The sequence below is a fragment of the Trachurus trachurus genome (assembly GCF_905171665.1).
Source record: "Trachurus trachurus genome assembly, chromosome: 11".
In the NCBI taxonomy this organism is placed as follows: Eukaryota; Metazoa; Chordata; class Actinopteri; order Carangiformes; family Carangidae; genus Trachurus; species Trachurus trachurus.
Genome location: NC_139904.1, coordinates 4,861,786 through 4,885,154, shown reverse-complemented (window position 1 = coordinate 4,885,154; position 23,369 = coordinate 4,861,786). Strand labels below are relative to the sequence as shown.

The window sequence follows — 23,369 nt, the reverse complement described above, 5'->3', positions numbered from 1 at the left end:
ATCTGAATGGTAAAAGTAGAAGATGAAAGATGGAGGATGTATGAAATGGGTGGTAATTACTTAAATTAGTGAAGAATAGTATGAATGAATTGAAAGGTTAAAGTGCACTCAGATCACACACACACACACACACACTCTGTGTCTATTTATAACTTTAACACATCGCTGATTGTTGCTGTTGAAATGGTTTTATAGATTTTTATAAAGTCAATTACACAAACAAGGAACTTTATCATCTGTGTGTGTGAACAGCTGCAGATCATTTATTTTAAACCTGATCAGTTTATTTTTCTGCTACTTTTTGTTTTGTTTCTTTAAGTTTTCTGCATTTTTCTGTTCAACTTTCTGTTGTTGAACCGATCAGAGCTCAGTGTGACTGTATTAACTGTCTAACGGTGTCAAATAAATAATCAACAGCTCATTTACCAACGACACGGTGTGTTCTGGGACCATCTGACTGTACAACAGGTCCCAGCACTTCAATGACACATGGGACTTTTTATCATCATTTTTTAACCATTTTCTAAATTCATTGTTATTATTGCACATGAGAACCCTGATACTGCAACCTTATTGTGTGTCTTGTGTTGTGTATTTTCCTGCCACTGTGAGGACGGAGCTCTTTGAGGATGAATAAAGTCAGGAAACATTTAGCTCCTGTGACAACAGAGAGATGAATGAATGAGGAGCAGACAGTCGTAGATCTCAGCTGAGTTTATTGAGTGGTTGTCGGGCCCTGCAGGAGTTTGAGTCGAGGACAAAGTAAAGACCCGAGTTCAGTTCACACTCGTCCTGTTTCACCAGGAAACTACAACATTTCAATCAACAGATCAAACAACTCGTTACAGTTTCACCTGATCAACAAGAGAGAGAGAGAGAGAGGTGGGACAATGACTCAGCAAAATAACAAGTCCATCAACTCCAACACATGAGCCTGCTTCTGATTCACACAGAGAGAGGCCTCCGGGGGCCACACAGGGGCCACAGAGAGAGGCCTCCGGGGGCCACAGAGAGAGGCCTCCGGGGGCCACACAGGGGCCGACAACTACAAGACAACTGAGGATGTGACTACAGAATTTTCCTGTTCCAATCCAAGCTGAGTCACCTGATCACTGATCTGAGTTCAGATTGATTTGAGTTCAGACTGATCACTGATCTGAGTTCAGCCGATCACTGATCTGAGTTCAGACTGATCACTGATCTAAATTCAGATTGATTTGAGTTCAGATTGATTTGAGTTCAGATTGATCTGAGTTCAGACTGATCACTGATCTGAATTCAGATTGATCTGAGTTCAGACTGATCTGAATTCAGATTGATCTGAGTTCAGATTGATCACTGATCTGAGTTTTTCTCAAGTTTTTGGTTTTTTCCCGATGCAGAATTATTGAACCAACAGAAGAGTCGTCCTGAACCTCTCCTCTTTTTGTTTTTCATCCTTTTTAACAAGTTTCTGACAAATACCCCCCCCTTCCCCTCCCCCCACCCACCCACCGCCCCCCACCACCCCCCCGTCAGCACAACAGACCTGAGGTCAGCGTGCACACACACACACACACACACACACACTCTTCGTCGTCTCCTCTGTGACGGTTCCTTCAGTCTGTTTCTTCCTGAGATCTCGACACTGAGGAAAACGTTACGACTGGAAACTGATCAATCGTCCAATCATCTGATCAGATCAATGACAGATCTGAAAAGGAACGAGGCTCCGGGTCTGAGCCGGTCGCCGAGGAGACGACGAGTCGCCGTCGGGACGCGATGGACAGACACAGAGACGTGGAGCATGACTCAGCAGAGACACACGTCCACAAACAAACAAATAAACAAAACAAACATCACGTCACTGACGGTGGAAACACTCAGACGGACGTTTAACAGCCAACACACACACACACACAGACACACAGACACAGACACAGACACACACACACACACACACAGGCACACACACAGGCACACACACACACACACCTGTCTTATTGTCGTCTCTTCAGATGAACCGACATCGACTGAGTCACTGAAACCTGATTCAACAAAAAATAGATTTTAATCCGACGTCAGTTTCACTGAAGCTGCAGGTGAGTCCACACACACACACACACACACACACACACACACACACCTGCTGGTCTCTCTCACACACTCTCAAACACATACACAGTTTAGACCCTGTCACACACACACACACACACAATCCTGCTCGTCTCTCTCACACACTTTACACTCTCAAACAGAAACAGAAACTCACACACACACCTGCTGGTCTCTCACACTTTACCTCATGCACACACACACACACACACACATATACACACTCTCTCTATCACACTCACACACACTCCACTTTTTTGGTTTTGCTTCAATGTAAATCCTGAAAATCGTTTCCATGGAGATGAACACGACGTCGTCGCCCGTGAAGCAAACTACTATTTTCTCTTTTTTTTTTTTCTCTCTTTTTCAAACTGTAAACGACAAAAGTGTGTAAACAAAGAATCATTTACAATTTTGTCTCCTCAAAATGATTCATAACCTCGTAGAGGAGGAGGAGGAGGCGGGGGGGGGGGGGGGGGAGGGGAGGGGGAGGGGGGTTGGGGCAGGGGGCTGAAAACAAATCCCAGCACGTTGACCACGTGGATGAAGGTCACGGTGCTTCAACGCTTCCTCGACTCTGAGGCTCCGACGTGACGTCAGTCACACCTGTCTGGATGATGTCGTCACGGCGACGTCAGGTGTTTCTGGATGATGTCGTCACGGTGACGTCAGAGCAGAGCAGAGCGAGAGTTGGTCCAAGCTCCAGAGTCGAGTCGCAGCCGAAGCTCCAACATCAGAGAAACAAAGTGAAAGAAAAGAAAGAAAAGAAATGAAAAGAAAGAAAAAAAAACTCCTCTTTTTTTGTGTCTTTTTCTTTTTTATGGTTCGTTGACGCTCGACGGGAAAAAACAAGGAGGAGTCACAGCTGCCGATTCAAAGATGCTACAGTTCTGCTTCACACAGCTCCTCTTCATCCTCCTCCTCCTCCTCCTCCTCATCATCATCAGCCTCTTTAGGAAACAAAGCTGTGCTTCTGCTGGGGGGGGGGGGGGGGGTGATGGGGGGGTTCAGGGGGGTAAAGAAAATCATATAGATGCTGTCGCTGCTCAAGTCTCCATCATCACCATCATCATCATCTTCATCATCATCGAGTCCAGAGAGTTCGTGACGCAGCCGCTCCAGATTCACACGATACTGTACATTCACCAACTGTTCGTCACCAGGAGAGTTGTCGATAAAGTTTCACCTCAGGGTTCAAAACTAAACTAAACTAAACTGAACTAAACTAAACTAAACAAGAGCTCAGAAACGAAGGAGCAGAAAATTCAAACTGTTGTTTTGCACCAACGTCCTGAGACTTCACCTGCCACACACACACACACACACACACTGACGCACACTGACACACACACACACACACACACTGACACACACACACACACACACGCTGGGCCGCCGTCAGAACCAGGAGCTGCTTCCTTCGACACTTCCGTCACTTTTCTTTTCTTAACTCAGAACCAGCGGCGCCTGTGGTGCAGCGGCGGCACGGGGCTGCTGTTCGATTCCCCTGCTCTGTGTGTGTGTGTGTGTGTGTGTGTGAGTGTGTGTGTGTCGGGGAGAGGGGGGGAGGTGGGGGGGGGGGGGGGGGGTCTATAACGGTGACGAGGAGGAACAGTCGCGCTGCGTTGAAATAAAGCTGCCGTTTGTTATTGCAACGTTCACATGGAAAGAAACGTTTCACATTCAGGACGATGGAGTTGGAGACACACACACACCTCAGCAGAGTGTGTGTGTGTGTGTGTGTGTCTGTAAGAGTGTGTGTGTGTGAGAGAGTGCGCGTGTGTTGTCTTTTCCCTTTGCATAATGCAACGTTTAAATAAAACCAGACGGACGTGGAGTTTGTGCTCGTTCTGAGTTTAAGGCACTTGAGACGACAGAGCGACGCCGGTCTGAGCTGCACCACCACCGATGATGATGATGATGATGATGATGATGAAGATGGTGAAGACGACAGCTCGTCTCCCTGACGACCAACCAACGCTAACGAGCAGGAAACACCGAGAAGTCCAGTTTGAGGTTGGTGCAAAACAAGAGGAAGAGGGGGAGGAGGAGGAGGAGGAGGAGGAGGAGGAGGCTCTGAGGGAACACAGAGGAGGAACAGCTGGACGTCCACATGTCGGAGGAGAAACAGGAAACAGCTGATGTGTGAACGCCGGCGTCCTGACGTCCTGCAGGGAGACACCACAGGTCACATTTAAAAGGTCGCAAACACCATTAAATTCAATCTTCAGAACTTCAAACTAATTAGACCTTTTTTAACAACCGGTGCTGCTAAGGCAAACCTACATTGTATGATATTTTCCCACATCAACTACTGTTTCACAAATTGGTCTTTCACAGGAGCCACGACTCTTTTTTGAACCAATTGAACAAGTGTACAAGACAGCCCTTAAAGCAGAAGTAAGCGATATTTTTGTGTTAATATAAGTCTTAAAGGTGTACAGAAATGGCCGTTTGTCCTGTTTGTCGCGCCGAGTTGTCACGAGCTGCAACACGAGTTTACCCGAGTAAGGAAAACGAATTGATTGGTCGTTATCGAGCGGGCGGGATATTCAAAGCTTGGGGCGAGACCGAGCTCCGAGTGTGTGTGCGTGTCTCAGACGTTTGAATGACGGATGACGGATCCAATATCAGTGGCTGATGAATCGTGTACAGGCTGACATATAATCCGTGCGCCTGCATTATCCAATGCGAGAAAAAAAAATACACACTTTCATCCCAGATTTACTCAAAAATAGAATTTTGCACAAAGTTTGGGCTACATCGTCTGATAGATGAGTTATCACATTAATTTTATGATCCAGAGTGGGCTCAAATTCAGTTTTCTTTTCTGTACACCTTTAAATAGTTCTATCTTCCGACAGCAATCACTTATATAGAGAGTTTGGTCTGAAACACGGGTCTGTCAGTCACTCTGCTCTGCTGTAAGCCGAGGAGAAAACTTTCCTTGTCCTTTATCCAATGAGGAGAGAGAACGGCATAAAGGGGCGGTCCTCTCTGTGTGTGCAGCCAAGGGATGCGCGTGAATGTGGTGACGTAGGGAGAGTCACGTGTCAGAAGTTACGAGTGGCCGTTATAGTGCACTTTCACAGGTAAAACAGGTGCAACAGGTTGGAAAAACACGAGTGGGTTGCCTGGAACGCTACAAAGTCGTAAGTCGTGACTTGAAGCTGTAACTTACGGTTTCAAAAGCCTGCCTGGAACGCAGCATTAGCCCTAACGACCGGATCGCTTACTTCTGCTTTAAGAACACATTCGTATCATCACTGCAACATCCTGGTAAAATATAATTTCTTTAGTTTCGACAATCTTAAGTATTTTAAACATGTATGTGCGATCTATAAATCTCTACACGGCCTGTACCCACCGCCCCTGGAAGAGTAGATAAAAAAACAACCACTAAGGAGTATAGGGACCAGAGCTATACACAAGAGGGGACTGTGAGGTACAATTTAGACGCACAACATTTTCTCAAAACGTGTTATCAGTCCAAGGATGTTTAGAATGGAACGAGAGTGTCCGACTTTTAGGACCTTTAAAGCACAACTTACAGACTGGATATTAGACAAACTTGTGAGCACCTGTAATCATGTTTAATATGGGTCTTTCTTGTGTGTGCAGTTGTATGTTTATGGCCGGTGTGTGTGCAATAATGTAGTCAAGGTGCAATCATGTAACCATGTTCAGTCTGCGTAAAGTAACCATATCTAGTCTCAGTGTGTGTAATTGTATGTTTTTATAATTCAACGAATCATGTCCAATCCTCCTGCATCATGTAAATCTACTTATTTTGTTATCTATCGGTCCTCTGTCTCTTTGGACTTTTTATGTCAATTGTTGTCTTGTTTGGGGACTACGGATGAAATTTAGCAGCTGTGTTAAATCAGGTGTATTTACACTGAGTACTCATGTGTTAATATGCACTGTCCCGTCTAAATAACCAAATAAATAACAAAAAATAACTAAAATAAGACAAACACAGACGGACTGGGGGGTGTGTGAGGCTCCGCCCACCTGTCTAGGCGCTGCTGTCCTGACGGCGTCCGGGCTTCTCCTCCTCCTCCTCCTCCACGTGGCAGTCGGCGGCGGCGTGGAACTCGGCCACGTACAGACTCTTATCGATGCAGCTGGGGATGGGCTTGATGTCCGTGACCAGCTGGTCCTCGATGGCCTTCAGGTTGAACCGGTCCTCGGACGTGATCAGGTTGATGGCCAGGCCCAGGTGGCCGAACCGCCCTGAGGGGGGGGGGGGGGGCAGAGAGAGAGAGGAGGGGGGGGTTTAACAGAGCAGCAACACACTGAGAGACCGGGAACACACCCAACAGTCACCGTGGAGACGAGTCTGAGCAGATGGACACGGCGCCGTGACCTCAAAACACCGGAAGTCAATTCATTTTCAATGAGAGCCAGCGACCTGAGCGACCAAAGCTTCCAAAGCGTCACCAGACGAGAAGTTGAGTCTTGGTTAACTTCAGGGTAATTAGCTATGACGCGGTTTGGCGGCAACAGGGTTCCTACAGCTTAAGCCAAGTTAAATTTAAGACTTTTTAAGACTTTTTTTAAAGCCACTTGAAATGAAATTTAAGACCTACTTCATAATAAATACAAATGCAGAAAAAAAACAAAAAAAAAACACCACATCTATTACATAGGGTTAGGGACAATTTTACCCACTTTCCTATGTGATCCAAGGTAAAGTGACTGCTACATGAACATTGGATTGTGTCTCTTTCCAGCTGTCCTTTCAAAATAAATGCATAAAAAGTCAGGGGAAAAAAAAAAACACTGACTCAGGAGCTGGTGACGGTGAGAGATTTATCGTTGTAGGCCGCCACTAACTTCTCTATGTCGGAAAGTTACCAATTATCTTGAGATTTGAGACTAATTACAACCATAAAATACCACTTATCAAGTGTTTACATTTTTAAGACTTTTGAAAAATTGATTTAAGACATTTTAATGCCAATTAAGGCCTTGTTTTTAGATTAATGAATTCAATGCCTTTTAAGACTTTTTATGGATCCGTAAGAACCCTGGGCAACCTGTCAGAATAGAGATGTCCTTCGGCTCCTCAATGACCAGCGCGATCAAACGTGACGAGCGACCAAAGCGGCTGAAAATGTTTGTCGTTATGGAAGCTGTCTTGTCTGAAGCGCACCCTCAAACGTTTTTGACGCTTTGGAAGCTTTTGGTGTGAACGCAGAGTTATCCTCCTTCATGGGCTTTTAGGTTTAGGTAATAGGCCCTTCAAATTAAAAGCCCTATGGCCTTTCAGTTCAGTCATATTGATTTTGACTTAATTTTGACAAGACAAGGCTCCAAATGTTTTTTTTTTTTTCCTGCGACCAATCCACCAATGAAATTTTGGTCGGCTAAAGATTTTTTATGACTATTTGTGGGGCAGCCTTATTAAATTCTGTGCAAAAAGATGTGAAAGCACAGTGATGTTAAATACTTGACAGTTTGAAACAGTTTTCAATAACGTAGTAAATTTAAAAGTACATGGGTGCTGTTTTTTTGTTTTTGTTTCGTTTTTAATCGTGATATCGAATTAGTATCGAGAATCGTGGAAATTCACAGGTATTGGTATCGAATACTGAAATTCTGGTATCGTGACCCTATCAGGAAGAGGGACACACACACACACACACACACACACACACACACACACACACACACAGAGAGATACACACACACACACACACACACAGACACACACCTGATCGTCCGATGCGGTGCAGGTAGGTCTCTGCGTTCTTGGGGAAGTCAAAGTTGATGACGACGTTGACGGCCTGGATGTCGATTCCTCTGGTGAACAGATCTACACAACAACAACAACAACAACATCATCAACATCGACTGGTTCAGACTGGATCTCATCACCATGACGACGACGACAACAATAATAATGATAACAACAGTAGCAGTGACCTGTGCAGACGAGGTTCCTGCAGAGTCCGTTTCTGAAGTCATGAAACACACGGTTTCTGTATTCCTGAAAAACACAACACACACAGATCACATTGATGCCCTCTGTTGTGGACGTCGGCATCTCAGACCATCATTGTGTATATTTTACTGTAAATTGTTGTTTTATAAAACAAGATATCCCACAGCGAACTGTGAGGAAACGCTATCTCACTCCAGAAGTGGCTGCAAATTTTATCCATCTTTTACATGACACCCCTGCAGATATTTTACCCTCCTCCTGTGATTTTATTGTCGACAGTTTTAACAGTAAACTCAGGTCTACTCTTGATTCTGTTGCCCCTCTACAATTGAAAAGAGTATCATCCAATCAAATAGCCCCCTGGAGAAATGATCAAATCAAAAAACTTACTATTTTACCTCATTTGATCTAGTATCTCTCTTATCTTCTCATTCCATCTATTTTACTTCATTTTATCTAGTGTCTTTCTCCTCTTCTCAATTTCATTTATTTTACTTCATTTTATCTAGTGTTTTCCCCACTGCAAATGAGTGAGTATTAGATAGCGTTTCCCCGATAAAATCCAATGTTCTAAAATTATTGTGTGAATGTGTATGTGTTTGCGAATCTATGTATGTCTCCCTAACATGTGTTCCCTATGTCTCCCAATATGTGTCCCCTATATTGCTTGTTTTTAACATGTGAAGCACTTTGAGCTGCCATGGGCATGAAAAGTGCTATACAAATAAAGCCTGATTGATTGATAACGATCATTGATCCTCGTTACAACATCGTGTGACATCATGAGGCGTGGTGGTGAGTCATGGTGTCTGACCTGCATCATCTTGGCGTGGATGTAGAAGCAGGAGTATCCCAGCTGTGTGATCTTCTTGGCCAGCAGCTCCACGCGCTGCGTCGAGTTACAGAAGATGATGGACTGGTTGATCTGGAGCTGAGACGCACACACACACACACACACGGTGTTGATCTCTACCCTCCTCTGTATGAACGTCTGTGTGTGTGTGTGTGCGCAGCAGGTGTGTGTGTGTGTGTGTGCGTGTTACCCTGGAGAAGAGTGTGTTCAGACAGTGGACCTTCTGCCTCTCGGTGACGTAGGCGTAGAACTGCGTGATCCCCTTCAGAGTGAGTTCCTCCATCAGGTTGATCTCATACGGCTTCTGGAGGTGTTTGGCCTGCACACACACACACACACACACAGACACACACACACACATACACACACACATGAAGTTTTAACATGAAACTGAAGGAAGCTGTGACTGAAGCTGTGAATCATGTTGTTACGTTTACGTTAAATAACTTCATGTCGTTCTTTTGTGTAATGTTTTAATTGTCTCTGGTTTACTGTGGAGAGAACAGTCCTCATTTAGACCCCCCCCACTCCCCCCCTCCCCCCCGTGACCCCTGTGTGACCTCTCACCATGAACTTCTGCACGCTGATGGGGAAGGTGGCCGAGTAGAGCAGGATCTGTCTGTGCTTGGCCAAGAAGCTGATGATGTCCTCGATCAGAACCACAAAGTCCTGAGACAGCAGCTTGTCCGCCTGGGGAGACACAACCACCAATACTCATCAATACTCATTAGGGTTGTCACAATTATAGATTTTATTGGTACGATTATTGTCAGAGAAATAATCACAATTATTACGTATATTCAATAATTTTACAACATGAATGTGTAAAATCGTATATAGTCAAAATATAATTGCATTACCAATTATATAAACTAATTATTTAAAGTATCTATTAATATAGGACCAATTATTAATCCTTCAAAGGAAATGTTTGAAGTTTTTTTAAATCTTTTTTTTCTTACAAATGAGGCACTAACATTAAATTCCTACCAGTTCAGTGTTACATTAGGTAAATTGACGTTAACATAATTTATGATGATGATGATTCATATCGTTCATAATGCTGCGCTGATCTTTTTGGAAAGTGACGGTATTTAGAAATCTTTACGATTAAATAATTGTGGCATTTAATATCGCGATTAATTGTGAAAACAAGTAATCGTGACATCCCTAATACTCATCAATACACAAAGTCCTGAGACAGCAGCTTGTCCGCCTGGGGACATACAACCACCAGTATTGATCCAGTATTGATCCTCCCCGTTACCTCGTCCATCACCATCATCTGGACGCGGTCCACTTTGGCCACGCCCTTCTTGATGAGGTCCAGGATGCGTCCCGGCGTGGCGATGACCACGTGCACTGCAACACAGAGACTGATGATGTCACACCTGGACAGCTGATCAATATCTATTATTGATGAAGATGACGATGAAGATGATGATGAAGAGGGGTTGAGTCTCACCGGTCTCGTCCAGGCGCATGATGTCGTCCCTCAGGTTGGTGCCGCCGGTCGTCGCCATGACCTTGACTCCGCCCAGGTGCTTACTGATCTGGATGCTGATCTGGCTCACCTGCAGCGCCAGCTCCCGGGTCGGCACCATGACGACGGCTGGTCGGGGGGCAACAAGGGGACACGTCAGAACGGGAGGGGGGGGGGGGGGAAGAGGAGCAGGAGGAGTAAAGAGAAGGAGCAGGAGGAGGTGTAAAGAGGAGGAGGAGGAGTAAAGAAGAGGAGTAAAGAGAAAGAGGAGGAGGAGTAAAGAGGAGCAGCAGGAGGAGTAAAGAGAAGGAGCAGGAGGACGTGTAAAGAGGAGCAGCAGGAGGTGTAAAGAGGAGCAGCAGGAGGAGTAAAGAGGAACAGCAGCAGCAGGAGTAAAGAGAAGGAGCAGGAGGACGTGTAAAGAGGAGCAGCAGGAGGTGTAAAGAGGAGCAGCAGGAGGAGTAAAGAGAAGGAGCAGGAGGACGTGTAAAGAGGAGCAGCAGGAGGAGTAAAGAGGAACAGCAGCAGCAGGAGTAAAGAGGAGGAGTAAAGAGGAGCAGCAGGAGGAGTAAAGAGAAGGAGCAGGAGGACGTGTAAAGAGGAGCAGCAGGAGGAGTAAAGAGGAACAGCAGCAGCAGGAGTAAAGAGAAGGAGCAGGAGGACGTGTAAAGAGGAGCAGCAGGAGGTGTAAAGAGGAGCAGCAGGAGGAGTAAAGAGAAGGAGCAGGAGGACGTGTAAAGAGGAGCAGCAGGAGGAGTAAAGAGGAACAGCAGCAGCAGGAGTAAAGAGGAGGAGTAAAGAGGAGCAGCAGGAGGAGAAAAGAGGAACAGCAGCAGCAGGAGTAAGGAGGAGGAGCAGGAGGAGTAAAGAGGAGCAACAGGAGGAGTAAAGAGGAGCAGCAGGAGGAGCAGGAGGAGTAAAGAAGAGGAGCAGCAGCAGGAGGAGTAAAGAGGAGGAGGAGTAAAGAGAAAGAGGAGGAGTAAAGAGGAGGAGGAGTAAAGAGAAAGAGGAGGAGTAAAGAGGAGCAGCAGAAGGAGTAAAGAGGAGCAACAGCAGGAGTAAAGAGCAGCAGGAGCAGGAGTAAAGCGGAGGAGCAGGAGGAGTAAAGAGGAACAGCAGCAGGAGTAAAGAGAAGCAGCAGGAGTAAAGAAGATGAGCAGCAGCAGGAGGAGTAAAGAGGAGGAGGAGGAGTAAAGAGAAAGAGGAGGAGTAAAGAGAAAGAGGAGCAGCAGGAGTAAAGAGGAGTAAAGAGGAGTAAAGTCTGACCCTGGATGTAGTCCTTCTTGAGGTCGATCCTCTCCAGCAGCGGGATCAGATACGCTCCGCTCTTCCCGGTCCCGTTCTTGGCTCGAGCCAGAATGTCTCGTCCTGACAGGGCGATGGGGATGCTCTCCTCCTGCAACACAGCGCCTCATCACGTCACTATGACATCACTTCCTGTCTCTCACCTGTAACCGTTTGGTTCTGTAGCGTCCTGCAGTGCGGTTCAGAACCGGCCGTACCTGGATGGGGGACGGCTTCTCCCAGCCCATCTCGAAGATTCCCATCAGGAGCTCTCGTTTCAGGCAGTAGTCTTCAAACTCGTTGCCCTTGGTGGACGTGACGTCCTGCGGAGGTCAAAGGTTAGAGGTCAGAGAGGTGAGGACACAACAACCAAGGCGGTGGATCGGACTACACACGCAGGCGTAGCTCACAGTCGGCCATATTGGAACGGGCAACTTGCTCTGACTCTGGCTGCAGTTACAGTGCAGTAGATCGGTGATCCAGTCATCTGCACTAAAAAAAATTCTCAATTCATAACTCTGTGTAAAATAAATCAGTATGTAGCTATTACTTCAGGGTATATACAGGAATCCTGAAGTTAATTTCAATACCTTTTTAAAGGGATAGTTCAACATTTTGGCAAATTGGCCCATTGCCATAATCGCTATAGTCATAGCAGTAGGTTCGTTACCTTTATTTGTCGGTGTAAGCTATTTTTAGAACGGAGGAGCGGAGCGGCAGGCTGTTCAGAGCTACACTATGGAGGCTAATGGAATTTCTTGGTTTCCCTCATCAAACTCATCAAATACAAAATCCCAAAACTCCAAAACGCTCTGGTGGACAAGTTGTGAGCTGCACATTCACCACGCTATGAGATAATAATGGAACGTTACGAAACTGAGCCGTTTTCGAGGTAAATACAGAGTCTGCTTGCTGAAAAACTGTCCCTGAACGCAACGCGCATCAGCGGTTTTGCATGAATTTACCTCTAAAACAACTCTGTCTCGTAACGTTCTATTATTATCTCATAGCTTGGTGATTGTGCAGGTCACAACTTGTCCACGAAAGCGTTTTGGAGTTTTGGGATTTTGTATTTGATGAGTTTGATGAGGGAAACCAAGAAATTCCATTAGCCTCCATAGTGTAGCTCTGAACAGCCTGCCGCTCCGCTCCTCCGTTCTAAAAATAGCTTACACCGACAAATAAAGGTAACGAACCTACTGCTATGACTATAGCGATTATGGCAATGGGCCAATTTGCCAAAATGTTGAACTATCCCTTTAAGACTTTTTCAAGACCTTATCAATGTTTTTTAATACCTCACCGCCACTTCAAGCTGTAACCATTTACATCAGTGACACTTTTAACTCAACAGTTTTAGTTTGTGATAAAGACTATAGACCGCTATGATGATTATTCAAAATAGGCTAGGATAATAAATCAAAGGCAAAGTTTATAAAAAAATAATTATTTTGTTTCTAGTAGGGCTGTAGCCGATATCCGAGTACTCGAGTATTCGCTTGACTTGGGCTGTATCCGAGTACCATTTCGCTACTCGGATACCTTCAAAATTTAAGACTTTATAATGACGTGAATACTTTTTAATACTTTTTAAGGTTCTTAAAGCAGTACTAAAGAACTTTCAGTTTTGGTTGAGTTTGGCGGCGCCTGTGGACCAAAGCGGTAGTGTTTTGCCTGAAGGAAGACTCCATTTCCCATGAACACTAGCGTGAAGCCCTGTAAATATCCTGCATTAAAATTAACAAAAGACATCAAAACTAAGTTTCTGTTTCCAGTGGATCATTTCAAAGTGAAAACACAAACATAATCCATTGCTAAAGTGCCGTTTTGCCTGTTCCCTCCTTGTTGTGACTCGCAAAAGTGAAAGTGAAGGAAGACTCCATTTCCCATGAACACTAGCGTGAGAGCAGGGTTCCTACCATGCTCCTCAAAGCTGCTTAGTGCCAGAGAAAGAGATACAGACCCCCTCAGGCCATGACAGAGGTGTCATTCAACTTGTTGTAAGTCGATGTATCATCACAAAAGTTATGAAAATATTTTATGAAGGTTGAAAAGTTCCTTAGTGTTGGTTTAATTTTCCAAAAATTGATTTATCACCTTTTAATACTTTTCAAGACCCCGCGGATACCCTGTACTTTAACTATTTGCATAATGTCACTATAATGTTACTTTTACAAAAAAAAATACATGATTAAAATTATCCGTGATTCTAAGTATGCTGCATCATAACTGCATAGACGTTTATAAAAAATCAAACCGTTTTGAAATCGGACAAAAACTGAGCAAGTTCTGGTCATTATAGCAGAATATGCACCACAGGCTTAATGCTCTGAGGGAGAGAGTTGCCCTCACCATGATGGCCGCCGTGTGGCTACGCTGTGTCATTGGGCAGCAGCAGCGGGTGAGTCATCTAGTTTTCTTATATATAGTATATCTATGACAATAACAACCACAACAGAAGCAAGTGGACTGAGACTCACGGAGGTTTTGACCCTGTGGTCTTTGGGTGGGAGCTTCAGACTCTTCTTCCAGTCGTCTCCAAACTTGATGCCTCCTCCTCCTCCTCCTCCTCCGTCCTGGGGGGCGCCGCCTGCTTTCTGTGGGGGGGCCAGCATCTTCCCCTGCATGGCGGGCGCCATCGGGCCCGGGCCGGGCTTGGTCTGTCCTCGGAGCTGCCCGTTCTGCTTGTTCAGGCCCATGACCACGGGGCCCACGCTCTCCGTTCTGGCCGTGGCCATGACGACGTCTCTTTGTCTCGGGTTCTTTTTTGTTTTTACCTCTTTGAGTCTTTGAGTTTCGTCTCTTAGGTTTTTGTCTTTTTAAAAATTCTCTTGAAAAGTAAAAAAGTTTAATAAAGCATTAACAAACGATATTCTCTGTGTGTGAAGTCCAAAGCTTCTCAGCGCAGGCGCGGGAGTATTTACATATAGACAGGTACGGTCAGTTCGGTCCCTTCAACAACAGAGTGACTGACGTACCGGGAAAAACTAAAACTAAACAAAAACACGTCTTTACACAAGAGCTCTTCAAAATGAAGAGAAATCTGCATTCAATGCATTAATGTACCTGCTCACGATATAGAAAATTATATGTCAGCAGGTATCAAAGCGCTTTAAGTCCTGAAATAGAACAACTAAGGCAATCTGAGCTCGGGGAGAAGCTGCTTCAATATAATCTGAGTTCAATACTTTAACTTGTTTCTACTGGTTCCTCTCTGAGTCCGTCTCTCAGCTCGGCTCGGCTCAGCGTCTCCGTCCTCCAGCTGAGTCACAGTCTTCCCCCCAAATCATTCAGTCTGTAACGCTCGCTTTTACTTCCACCGTGGGAGTGTGTGTCGCTCCACGCGTGAAAAAATCAACAACAAAACCAAAAGGATCCTGAAAACACACGTCACAGCGGCGGCTCAACGGCTCCACGGCTCCGCCCCCGACCAGTCGTCGTCGTCGTCTGCTGCAGCTGCTGCTCCTTCGCTCCTGACACCGACGCCGCTCTTCAGCTCCGTGTGTGAGACGCCTCGACGTGTCGCCTGGAGGACACACAACAACAACAACAACACACAGGACACACAACATGAGCAGCTCATCATCATCATCATCATCATTATTATTATATCATATTTATCTGTCGTTTGATTCTCCAGCAGTTGTTCCTCGTGTCTAGAGCTGCAACTAACGATTATTTTCACTAGCGATTAATCTGTTGATTATTTAAATGATTAATTGATTAGTTGTTTGGTCAATTAAATGTTAAAAATGTTAAAAACATCAGTCACTGTTTCTCAAACCACCAGACGACGTCCTCAAATGTCTTGTTTTGTCCACAAACCAAAGAGAGACTCAGTTTATTGTCATAAAGGAACAAAGAAACCAGAAATATTCACATTGAAGAAGCTGGAATCAGAGAATTTTGACTTTTTTTCTTAAAAAACTACTCAAACTGATTAACTATTCTGATAATCTAATAATCGATTATTGTTTGATTAATTGTTGCAGCTCTACGTCATGTCATCAATAATCTCTCAGTCACTCAGATTAATGTGTCACAGCTCATCAAAGCAAACAATAAGACTAATCATAATCATAATAATAATAATAATAATAATAATAATAATAATAAGACTAATCATAATAATAATAATAATAATAGTCTTATCATCTTGCACTATTGATCTGCAATTTGTGCACTTATTTACACATCTCCAAGATTTCACTCCACTATTTAGGCTGTATTTTATACAGTTTACAGTTATATTGATATATTTATGTCCAACACCACCATTGTGGTGAACGAACTGCACACCTTACACCTAAATGTGTAATAGTTTCCTTTCTGCTTTACGACTATCAACACTGTGGAAAAAATAACTTTTATTCTATTTTGTAAATAACTGTATACTCTTGGCACATAACTGTACAGAGTGTCTCTCTCTCTCTCTCTCTCTTTTGTTTCATATAGCCTATTTGTTTTATATCATTTTATATTTGAATATTTTTCTACTTTTTTAGAGTTAAATTTTCCTAACACTATAATAATATATTATAGTGATAGAATTAATTTGATGCACATTACTTCAATTTAAAGTGTAAAAACAGTGAATGAATGTTTGATTCTCCACAGTCAGAACCACTAACATGAACCCTGCAGATCCACCTGTTTGTCTGTTTGTGTCTCGTGCAGCACATCAGTGAAAACTTGTGCAACAGATTCAGAGTTCAGAGCTTTAGCAGCTAATTCACTAACTGGTTTGGTTCAGACCGACAGGTGGCAGATTAAAGACCCAGTGAACAGACCTGGGATCAGCGCACACAGCTCATATCTGTCCCTGGTGACAGTTTGACATCCTTTACTCTCTGGTTTAAAAATGTTCAATAATGTGTATTTATTTATCTATCCCTGTGTTTTTGCATTCAGTTTATTATTTATAGTGTATCCCTTTTCTCAGTAAATCAACATCTTGTGTTTCATTGTCTTTACAACCAGTGATGAGAATAACAGCCTTATAAAATAAACAGCGTTACTAAAGGCGCTACTTTTTTCACTAACGAGTAATCAAAAACGTTCCTGTTTCCCCAGTTACAACACCGTTATGATAATAAAATGCTCCGTTACTAGACTCAAGAAGTCCCATCACAAAATAATAACACACATCTTAAAGTGTAGGACGTACACATTAGTGTCAGTTAATCATCTGGTCGGAAAAAGGTTGTTTATCAAGAACTAACCAACTCACTCAGTATTTCTCCGGGCGGCTGCTGGGCGGAGGGATTTCAAAAGAGAAAGTAGTTCAGAGTATTTGCTTCATGTGTGGTAATGTTACATGATTATCTCATAGCGTGGTGAATGAATGTGCAGGTCACAACTTGTCCACCAGAGCGTTGTGGAGTTGTTGGATTGTGTATTTGATGAGTTTGATGAGGGACAGGGGACCTGCTGCACCGTTCACCTCCATTGTGTTCACTGAGCAGCTCACATCTCTGCCCCACCGATCTCACAACAACATGCACCGATAATTAAAGGTAATGAACCTACTGCTATGATGACTATAGGGGTTATGGTGAGAGGAGGATCTGACTAAATGTTGAACTATCCCTTTAAAGCCAAGATTGACTCTGATTTTTCTCTGTTAGAAAGACGTACTGTTTGGTTTCAGAAATAGTTATATGTACTAAATTTGATGAACATTTATAGCTTTTAAAAAGGAAACTGAACAGAACATCCGAAGTAAATCTGACTCTAACAACAAGAAAGCTGCTAAAACTTTTTATTTGTGCTCATTTTTTAATCTCTTTATTTACAAAAAAAAAAAAAAAAACTTCCTGGCTCCTGTTCAATTATGTGTATTGTTTGTGTAATAATAATAATAACTGCACGTGTACTTTGATGCTGTTATCAATAAAGATTGGATACAAATTTTAAAACAACATCGGATCAACATTAGCCGCGTCGAGCTAACAGCTAACTGCTAACTAGCCGTTAAGCCGTTGCTATGTTTGTATTTGACTTTTTAAGCTTTTAATTTGTCAATTATCTGCGTAACGTTTAACCATCGATGATATTAGTCTATTATCACCGTTAGTTATTCATAAAATTATCAATAATGTGATGATATATGACACAATTAGCAGTATCGTTAGCCGCCAGGCTAATTTAGCACGGACGTTAATAACTGATGTTTTAACGGAAGTGGACGGTTCAAAGTGTCTGGAAACAAACCTACCTCAGTTAGTCTGTTCTTTTAAACGGTTCTCCGGTCTGCGGCTGCTCCGTGTCTTTCTTTCTTTTCTAACTCGCTCCAATAACTGGATTTTACTGGAAATAAATCGTCTCTATTGTGTTTCTTCTTCCTTTAAATCAACATGGTCGCCTCCTCCTCCTCCTCCTTCTTCTTCTTCGTCTCCTCTTCCTCGGCGTCTCTCCTGTTTATCTCACGCAGCCTCGCAGCTCCGCGGCGCCGCTGCCGCCTGCAGGTCAACAGAGGTACTGACAGTATTACAGTCGTCCTCAAAATGATTCATACCCCTGGCAAATACAGGGAATTTCTTAATTTTGTCAGTCACAGATTAGTATTTCAACTCAGATTTGACATGAATAGGACATGAGGGAAAGTCTGCAGCCATGACCAATTTATTTAAGTAAAATTACATTGTTAAAGGTGTTTATTTGAACGTTGAACAATAATGACCATGTCCAAAAAATTTTTGGACATGGTCCATGGTGCATTGCTGCAACTATTCTTCCTGGGGTCTGAAATAAGCATTAAAGTACACAAAGAATACAAAATATAACAACATAATAAACCAACATAAATACATACACACATATACTCAAACATAGTAGTATTAGTTTTGTATTGGTATTATTATTAGGCTACTATATTAGTTGTATTGTAGTAGTATTAGTTTATTAGTAGTAGTAGCCTAATATTGTATTATTGTATTCGTAGTATTAGTATTAGTAGTAATGATAGTATTGTATTAGTAGTAGTAGAAATAGTACTAGTATTATATTATATTATTGTTTGTTGTTGGGTATACAGCGACATGAATAGGACATGAGGGAAAGTCTGCAGCTATGACCAATTTATTTAAGTAAAGTTACATTGTTAAAGGTGTTTATTTGAACGTTGAACAAAAGTGACCATGTCCAAAATTATTCATACCCCAGTGATACCAAGACAAAAGGCCATAGGATGTTCGAACAAACCATTCTCTTTATTATTTAAGGGTCTAAAGTGTTTACAATTATTTTCAATGTTTCTGGGAGTTTTTTGACCAGTTTTCTGACCATAAAAGTTGACTTGCTTGTGACATTTCAGCAGGGGTGGAAAGAGTACCAAAAAAATCTACTCAAGTAAAAGTACAGTTACCTTGATGAAATTTTACTCAAGTAAAAGTAAAAGTACTGGTGTAAAAATCTACTCAAGTAAAAGTGAAAAGGTGTTCATTTAAAATTTACTCAGAGTACAAGTTACTTAGTTACTTTTTTTTTTTTTGGGGGGGGGGGGGGGGGGGGGCTATAATGGCCAGAGATTGGCCTAACATTCTCCGTGCATGTCTCTGTGTTCCAAATCCGTCCCTTCTCCATCGACACACTGATCTCCATCATCTTTTAGCTCCTGTGGCACCAACTTGATTCTGACCTTCTGACACTACAGTTGTCCAGAGCCAATCAGATGGACAGTTACAGTTACTGGCACTAAGGTTGTCACGATCATGATCATGATACTAACATTTGCAACTCAATATCGATATTAAGGAAAATATTCGATACTCAATACCATTTTCAATACGGATAAAAAAAGAAAAGAAAAATCTCTCTCCCTCTTTCACTCACACACACCTGTTTTTTTTTTTACTGTCTGTCTTTCCTGTCTGCTCTCAAGGAGGAGGGGGGGGGATTTTACTGTAGGTTCTCTCTCTTGCCTCTTTACTGTAACTGCTCTGAAGCAGTGGGCTGCTTGTCTGTTCCTCTGAGCATGGCCATGGATCTGACTGGGCTCCTACATTTAACTCAACGGACTGCCGGTCCGGCCTTCAGCCCCGGTGTGTCTAGTCATTTAATCTGGCAGGGTCAGTTACCGAACACCGCCGGACATGTTCATGAGTTCTTAAAAAAAAAAAGCCCGGACGCCCCGGACAGGACGTGAGAACAACGTAACTGTAAACGTAGCCTAATAGATGGACATGCCTGATAACGTTGTCTTTAATCATTAACGTCAGCTTTTAACCGCTAGCTGTGGCTAATGGCTAATATTAAGACGACAACATAGCGATGAGCCCTGTTATGCACAAACTCACGTAGCGGTGAGGGGGAAAGAGGTGTGTACCTGCCTGCATAGATGACCTGCCTGCTGCTGTGTGCGTCTGTGAAGGGAGAGAGAGAGAGGCGGCAGCGGCGTAGCTACCTTTGACAACCCACACAGAGTTATATATTTTTTACTTTGTAACTTAAGCTATTTAAAATGTAACTAAGTAAATTTCTTCCAACAATATGTACTCAAGTAAAAGTAAAAGTACTGATTTTAAAAATTACTCAAAAAGGTACAAGTACACAAAAAAGCTACTTAATTACAGTAACTTGAGTAAATGTAACTCGTTACTTTCCACCCCTGCATTTCAGTCATTTTCATGTCAACGCAAGACTTGGTAGTAGTCCTTGGATTGTTTTCAACATCTCGCTTGATTTTTCTGACTAGCTAAGGTGACACTACTGACTTTTGACCGCATCCTTTGAGGATTTTTGAGGGTTTTCACAGTGTTAAATCTTTGGTACTTCTTAACATTTCTTGATGATACTTTGCACCATTCACCTTCTTGTATCCTTTTCCTTCTTTTTTTTGGCATTTCCAATGTGTCCTCACTGAGCTCTCTGGTCTTTGCCATAGCAAGTCTTGCGTTGACATGAAAATGACTGAAATGTCACAAGCAAGTCAACTTTTATGGTCAGAAAACTGGTAAAAAAAAAAACTCCCAGAAACATTAAAAATACTTGTAAACACTTTAGACCCTTAAAGAGAATGGTTTGTTCGAACATCCTATGGCCATAGACGGATTATCATGACCACGGGCCCTGGACACAAACTCGCCACGGGCCCCTGCCTACACAGTGTGCGCGCAAAGGCGCTCTTCCCATTACGCACATAACAACACCGGGCAACACACAACAACACAAAATTACTGTCATTTTAGGTCTTTTTTGCGAGGGGGTTGGGGGGGTTGTGCTCCCCTGAACCGGGCTCTACAAACACTGGTGCGCATCATGCCACGTAGCAATGGGATTGGATTATTAATAAGAGCCTATTGCACAACTGAAAAACTGTAAATATTGTAGCGACCCCGCAGTAACGTTCTTGTTATGATGTTTAAGTTCTGTGACTTCTGACTGACTGTGAATGTGTACGGTACAGTACGGGCAGGTAGGGTATGGTTGGATGAGGGGCCGGGGGTGAGTGTGAGGGAGACAAGAGTCCTGTGTGTGTGTAGGTGAGTGAGTGAGGAGGAGCAGATGACGAAGTGAGAGCTGTCAGATAAATTTGTGTTATGTTGTTATAGTTACGTCGGATCAGACACGACAATGTCAATAAAAACGTGAGTTTACCATCGACGTCGGACGTGAAATAGCGGCGCAGTGGAGCCAGTTTCCTTTCTGCGCCGTTAACAGATTGTGCCAGATGCGCCAGAGCGCGCACCTCTGTGCCAGGCTCGCGCTCTGCAGCGGTTTCTGTTTATTCATTTAACAGAGCGCGAGAGAGATTAACACACAGGCTACACACACACATAACCAGGGGGTCGGACTGCACTCGGATGCCGAGTAACCTACTCGAGTACTTGGATATCGGCTACAGCCTATAGACTCACCAAAACCACCGGCTTTTTCCTGGTCTTCTTCGAGGAAAAGTCCTTGATAAGGTAGTCCAACACTCGGATCAGTCTGTCCTCTATACGGCCACTTACATAGCGCAGTTTCAGCCGTTTCAACCGTTTCAGCTTTTTCTTTCCTTTGTTTTCGTCTAGCAGCTAACAGCTGATCCACTGAGCGCCCGCGTCTCCATTTTAAAAACGCACTGTATATTTGACCCCAGCGCACGTAGGCTACGTCATTGTGTCATCACACATTACTGATTTATCATTTCTAAAGCATTCAATTGATTTTATAATCATACTACATTTTCAAAACCACATTAATTCCAATATATATATATATATATATATATATATATATATATATATATATATCTTTTTTTTTTATTGTACAAAAAAAAAAAAAAAAAAACTCTGAAGGCCAAGGGCCCCTATTGGATCTGGGGCCCTGGGCACACGCCCACTTTGCCCATGCGGTAATCCGTCTATGCCTATGGCCTTTTGTCTTGGTATCACTGGGGTATGAATAATTTTGGACATGGTCATTTTTGTTCAACGTTGTCCCTCATGTCCTATTCATGTCGCTGTATACCCAACAACAAACAATAATATAATATAATACTAATACTATTTCTACTACTACTAATACAATACTATCATTACTACTAATACTAATACTACGAATACAATAATACAATATTAGGCTACTACACTAATACTACTACAATACAACTAATATAGTAGCCTAATAATAATACCAATACAAAACTACTACTACTATGTTTGAGTATATGTGTGTATGTATTTATGTTGGTTTATTATGTTGTTATATTTTGTATTCTTTGTGTACTTTAATGCTTATTTCAGACCCCAGGAAGAATAGTTGCAGCAATGCTGCGACTAATGGGGATCCTAATAAAAAAACTACTACTACTACTACTACTACTAATATGATACTAATACCCAGTGATGGGAACGGCGTTACTAACGGCGTTATTTTTTTCAGTAACGAGTAATCTAACTAATTACTATTTCCACCGTTACCACGCCGTTACCGTTACCGACAATTAAATGAGGCGCGTTACAAACTACTCAGTGAAGCCGTTGTCCTCCGACTTGGCTCATCTCATCTCAGCCACAGAAGCTGCTAAACTGTTGTTGTTTTTTCCTCCTCTCCTTTGGTGAGGGGAGGGGGGAGGAGGGAGGGACGAGACAACCGCATAAGTGATGATGATTGGTTGAGGCAGAGTAAGGTTTCATGCTAAGCCAATCAGAGGCAGTGTTCAGTTTGTACACAAACCACACACGCACGCAGTTTAGCCTCACACACACAGACTAGCAGAGGGAAGCTGCCGAGATCGGAGGGAAAGTGGAAACAGACACTACTTTAATCTCCCTGAGGTAAAAGACAAGAACATGTGAGGTGTAGCTACATTATGTCCCGGAGCGAAGTGTTTGTCCTGAGCTTCTGCTCACCTGACTCTGTGCAGCTTCTTCATTAAATCCAAACAGTCCGACACAGCGACGCACTGCTCCTTTAGACTCTAAAGTCTCTGTAGCTCATCAGCTGGAACTCTTCCAGAGCAGCTACAGCAGCGTTGTGACCTCAACCATGGTTGGTGAGAGCAGAAATGTTGTTGTTGTAGTGAAAATGGGCGGGCTCGTGAAGACGCAAATTTAGACAAAGTCAAAACGAGCGATAAATCGCATTTCTCGCGTATCTCGCGTTTGGTCGCGCGTATAAACTCGAGCGAAAAAAAAGCGTTCCTTGCGGGTCTTCCCACCAAACACGATGAAAAGGACGAAGACGCGAAGGTCCCGTCGCCATAAAAGAATCGCGTGTAG

At 43.2% G+C, this 23,369-nt stretch overlaps 1 protein-coding gene across 4 annotated transcripts; it reads right to left on the bottom strand.

Annotated features, from left to right (window-relative positions):
- Nucleotides 1-699: 699 nt before the first annotated feature.
- Nucleotides 700-18,047, bottom strand: LOC310994007 (putative ATP-dependent RNA helicase ddx6). 4 transcript variants are annotated; one of them, XR_014595768.1, is made up of 14 exons: nucleotides 17,882-18,047; nucleotides 14,145-15,190; nucleotides 11,883-11,987; nucleotides 11,647-11,776; nucleotides 10,363-10,509; nucleotides 10,165-10,259; nucleotides 9,465-9,587; nucleotides 9,088-9,216; nucleotides 8,859-8,975; nucleotides 8,026-8,089; nucleotides 7,814-7,915; nucleotides 6,109-6,330; nucleotides 1,175-4,262; nucleotides 700-1,144 (listed from the first exon to the last, which is right to left on the bottom strand). XR_014595768.1 is itself a non-coding variant. In XM_083982507.1 (13 exons), exons 2-12 carry the CDS (start codon nucleotides 14,400-14,402, stop codon nucleotides 6,113-6,115), a joined length of 1,488 nt encoding a protein of 495 aa, XP_083838633.1. In that variant the 5' UTR covers nucleotides 14,403-15,190; nucleotides 17,882-18,047; the 3' UTR covers nucleotides 700-4,262; nucleotides 6,109-6,112. The 4 variants fall into 4 exon arrangements, 1 of the variants encoding a protein (XP_083838633.1); XR_014595769.1 differs by having other exon boundaries at nucleotides 1,191-4,262; XR_014595770.1 differs by having other exon boundaries at nucleotides 1,262-4,262.
- Between the last annotated feature and the right edge of the window lie 5,322 nt (nucleotides 18,048-23,369).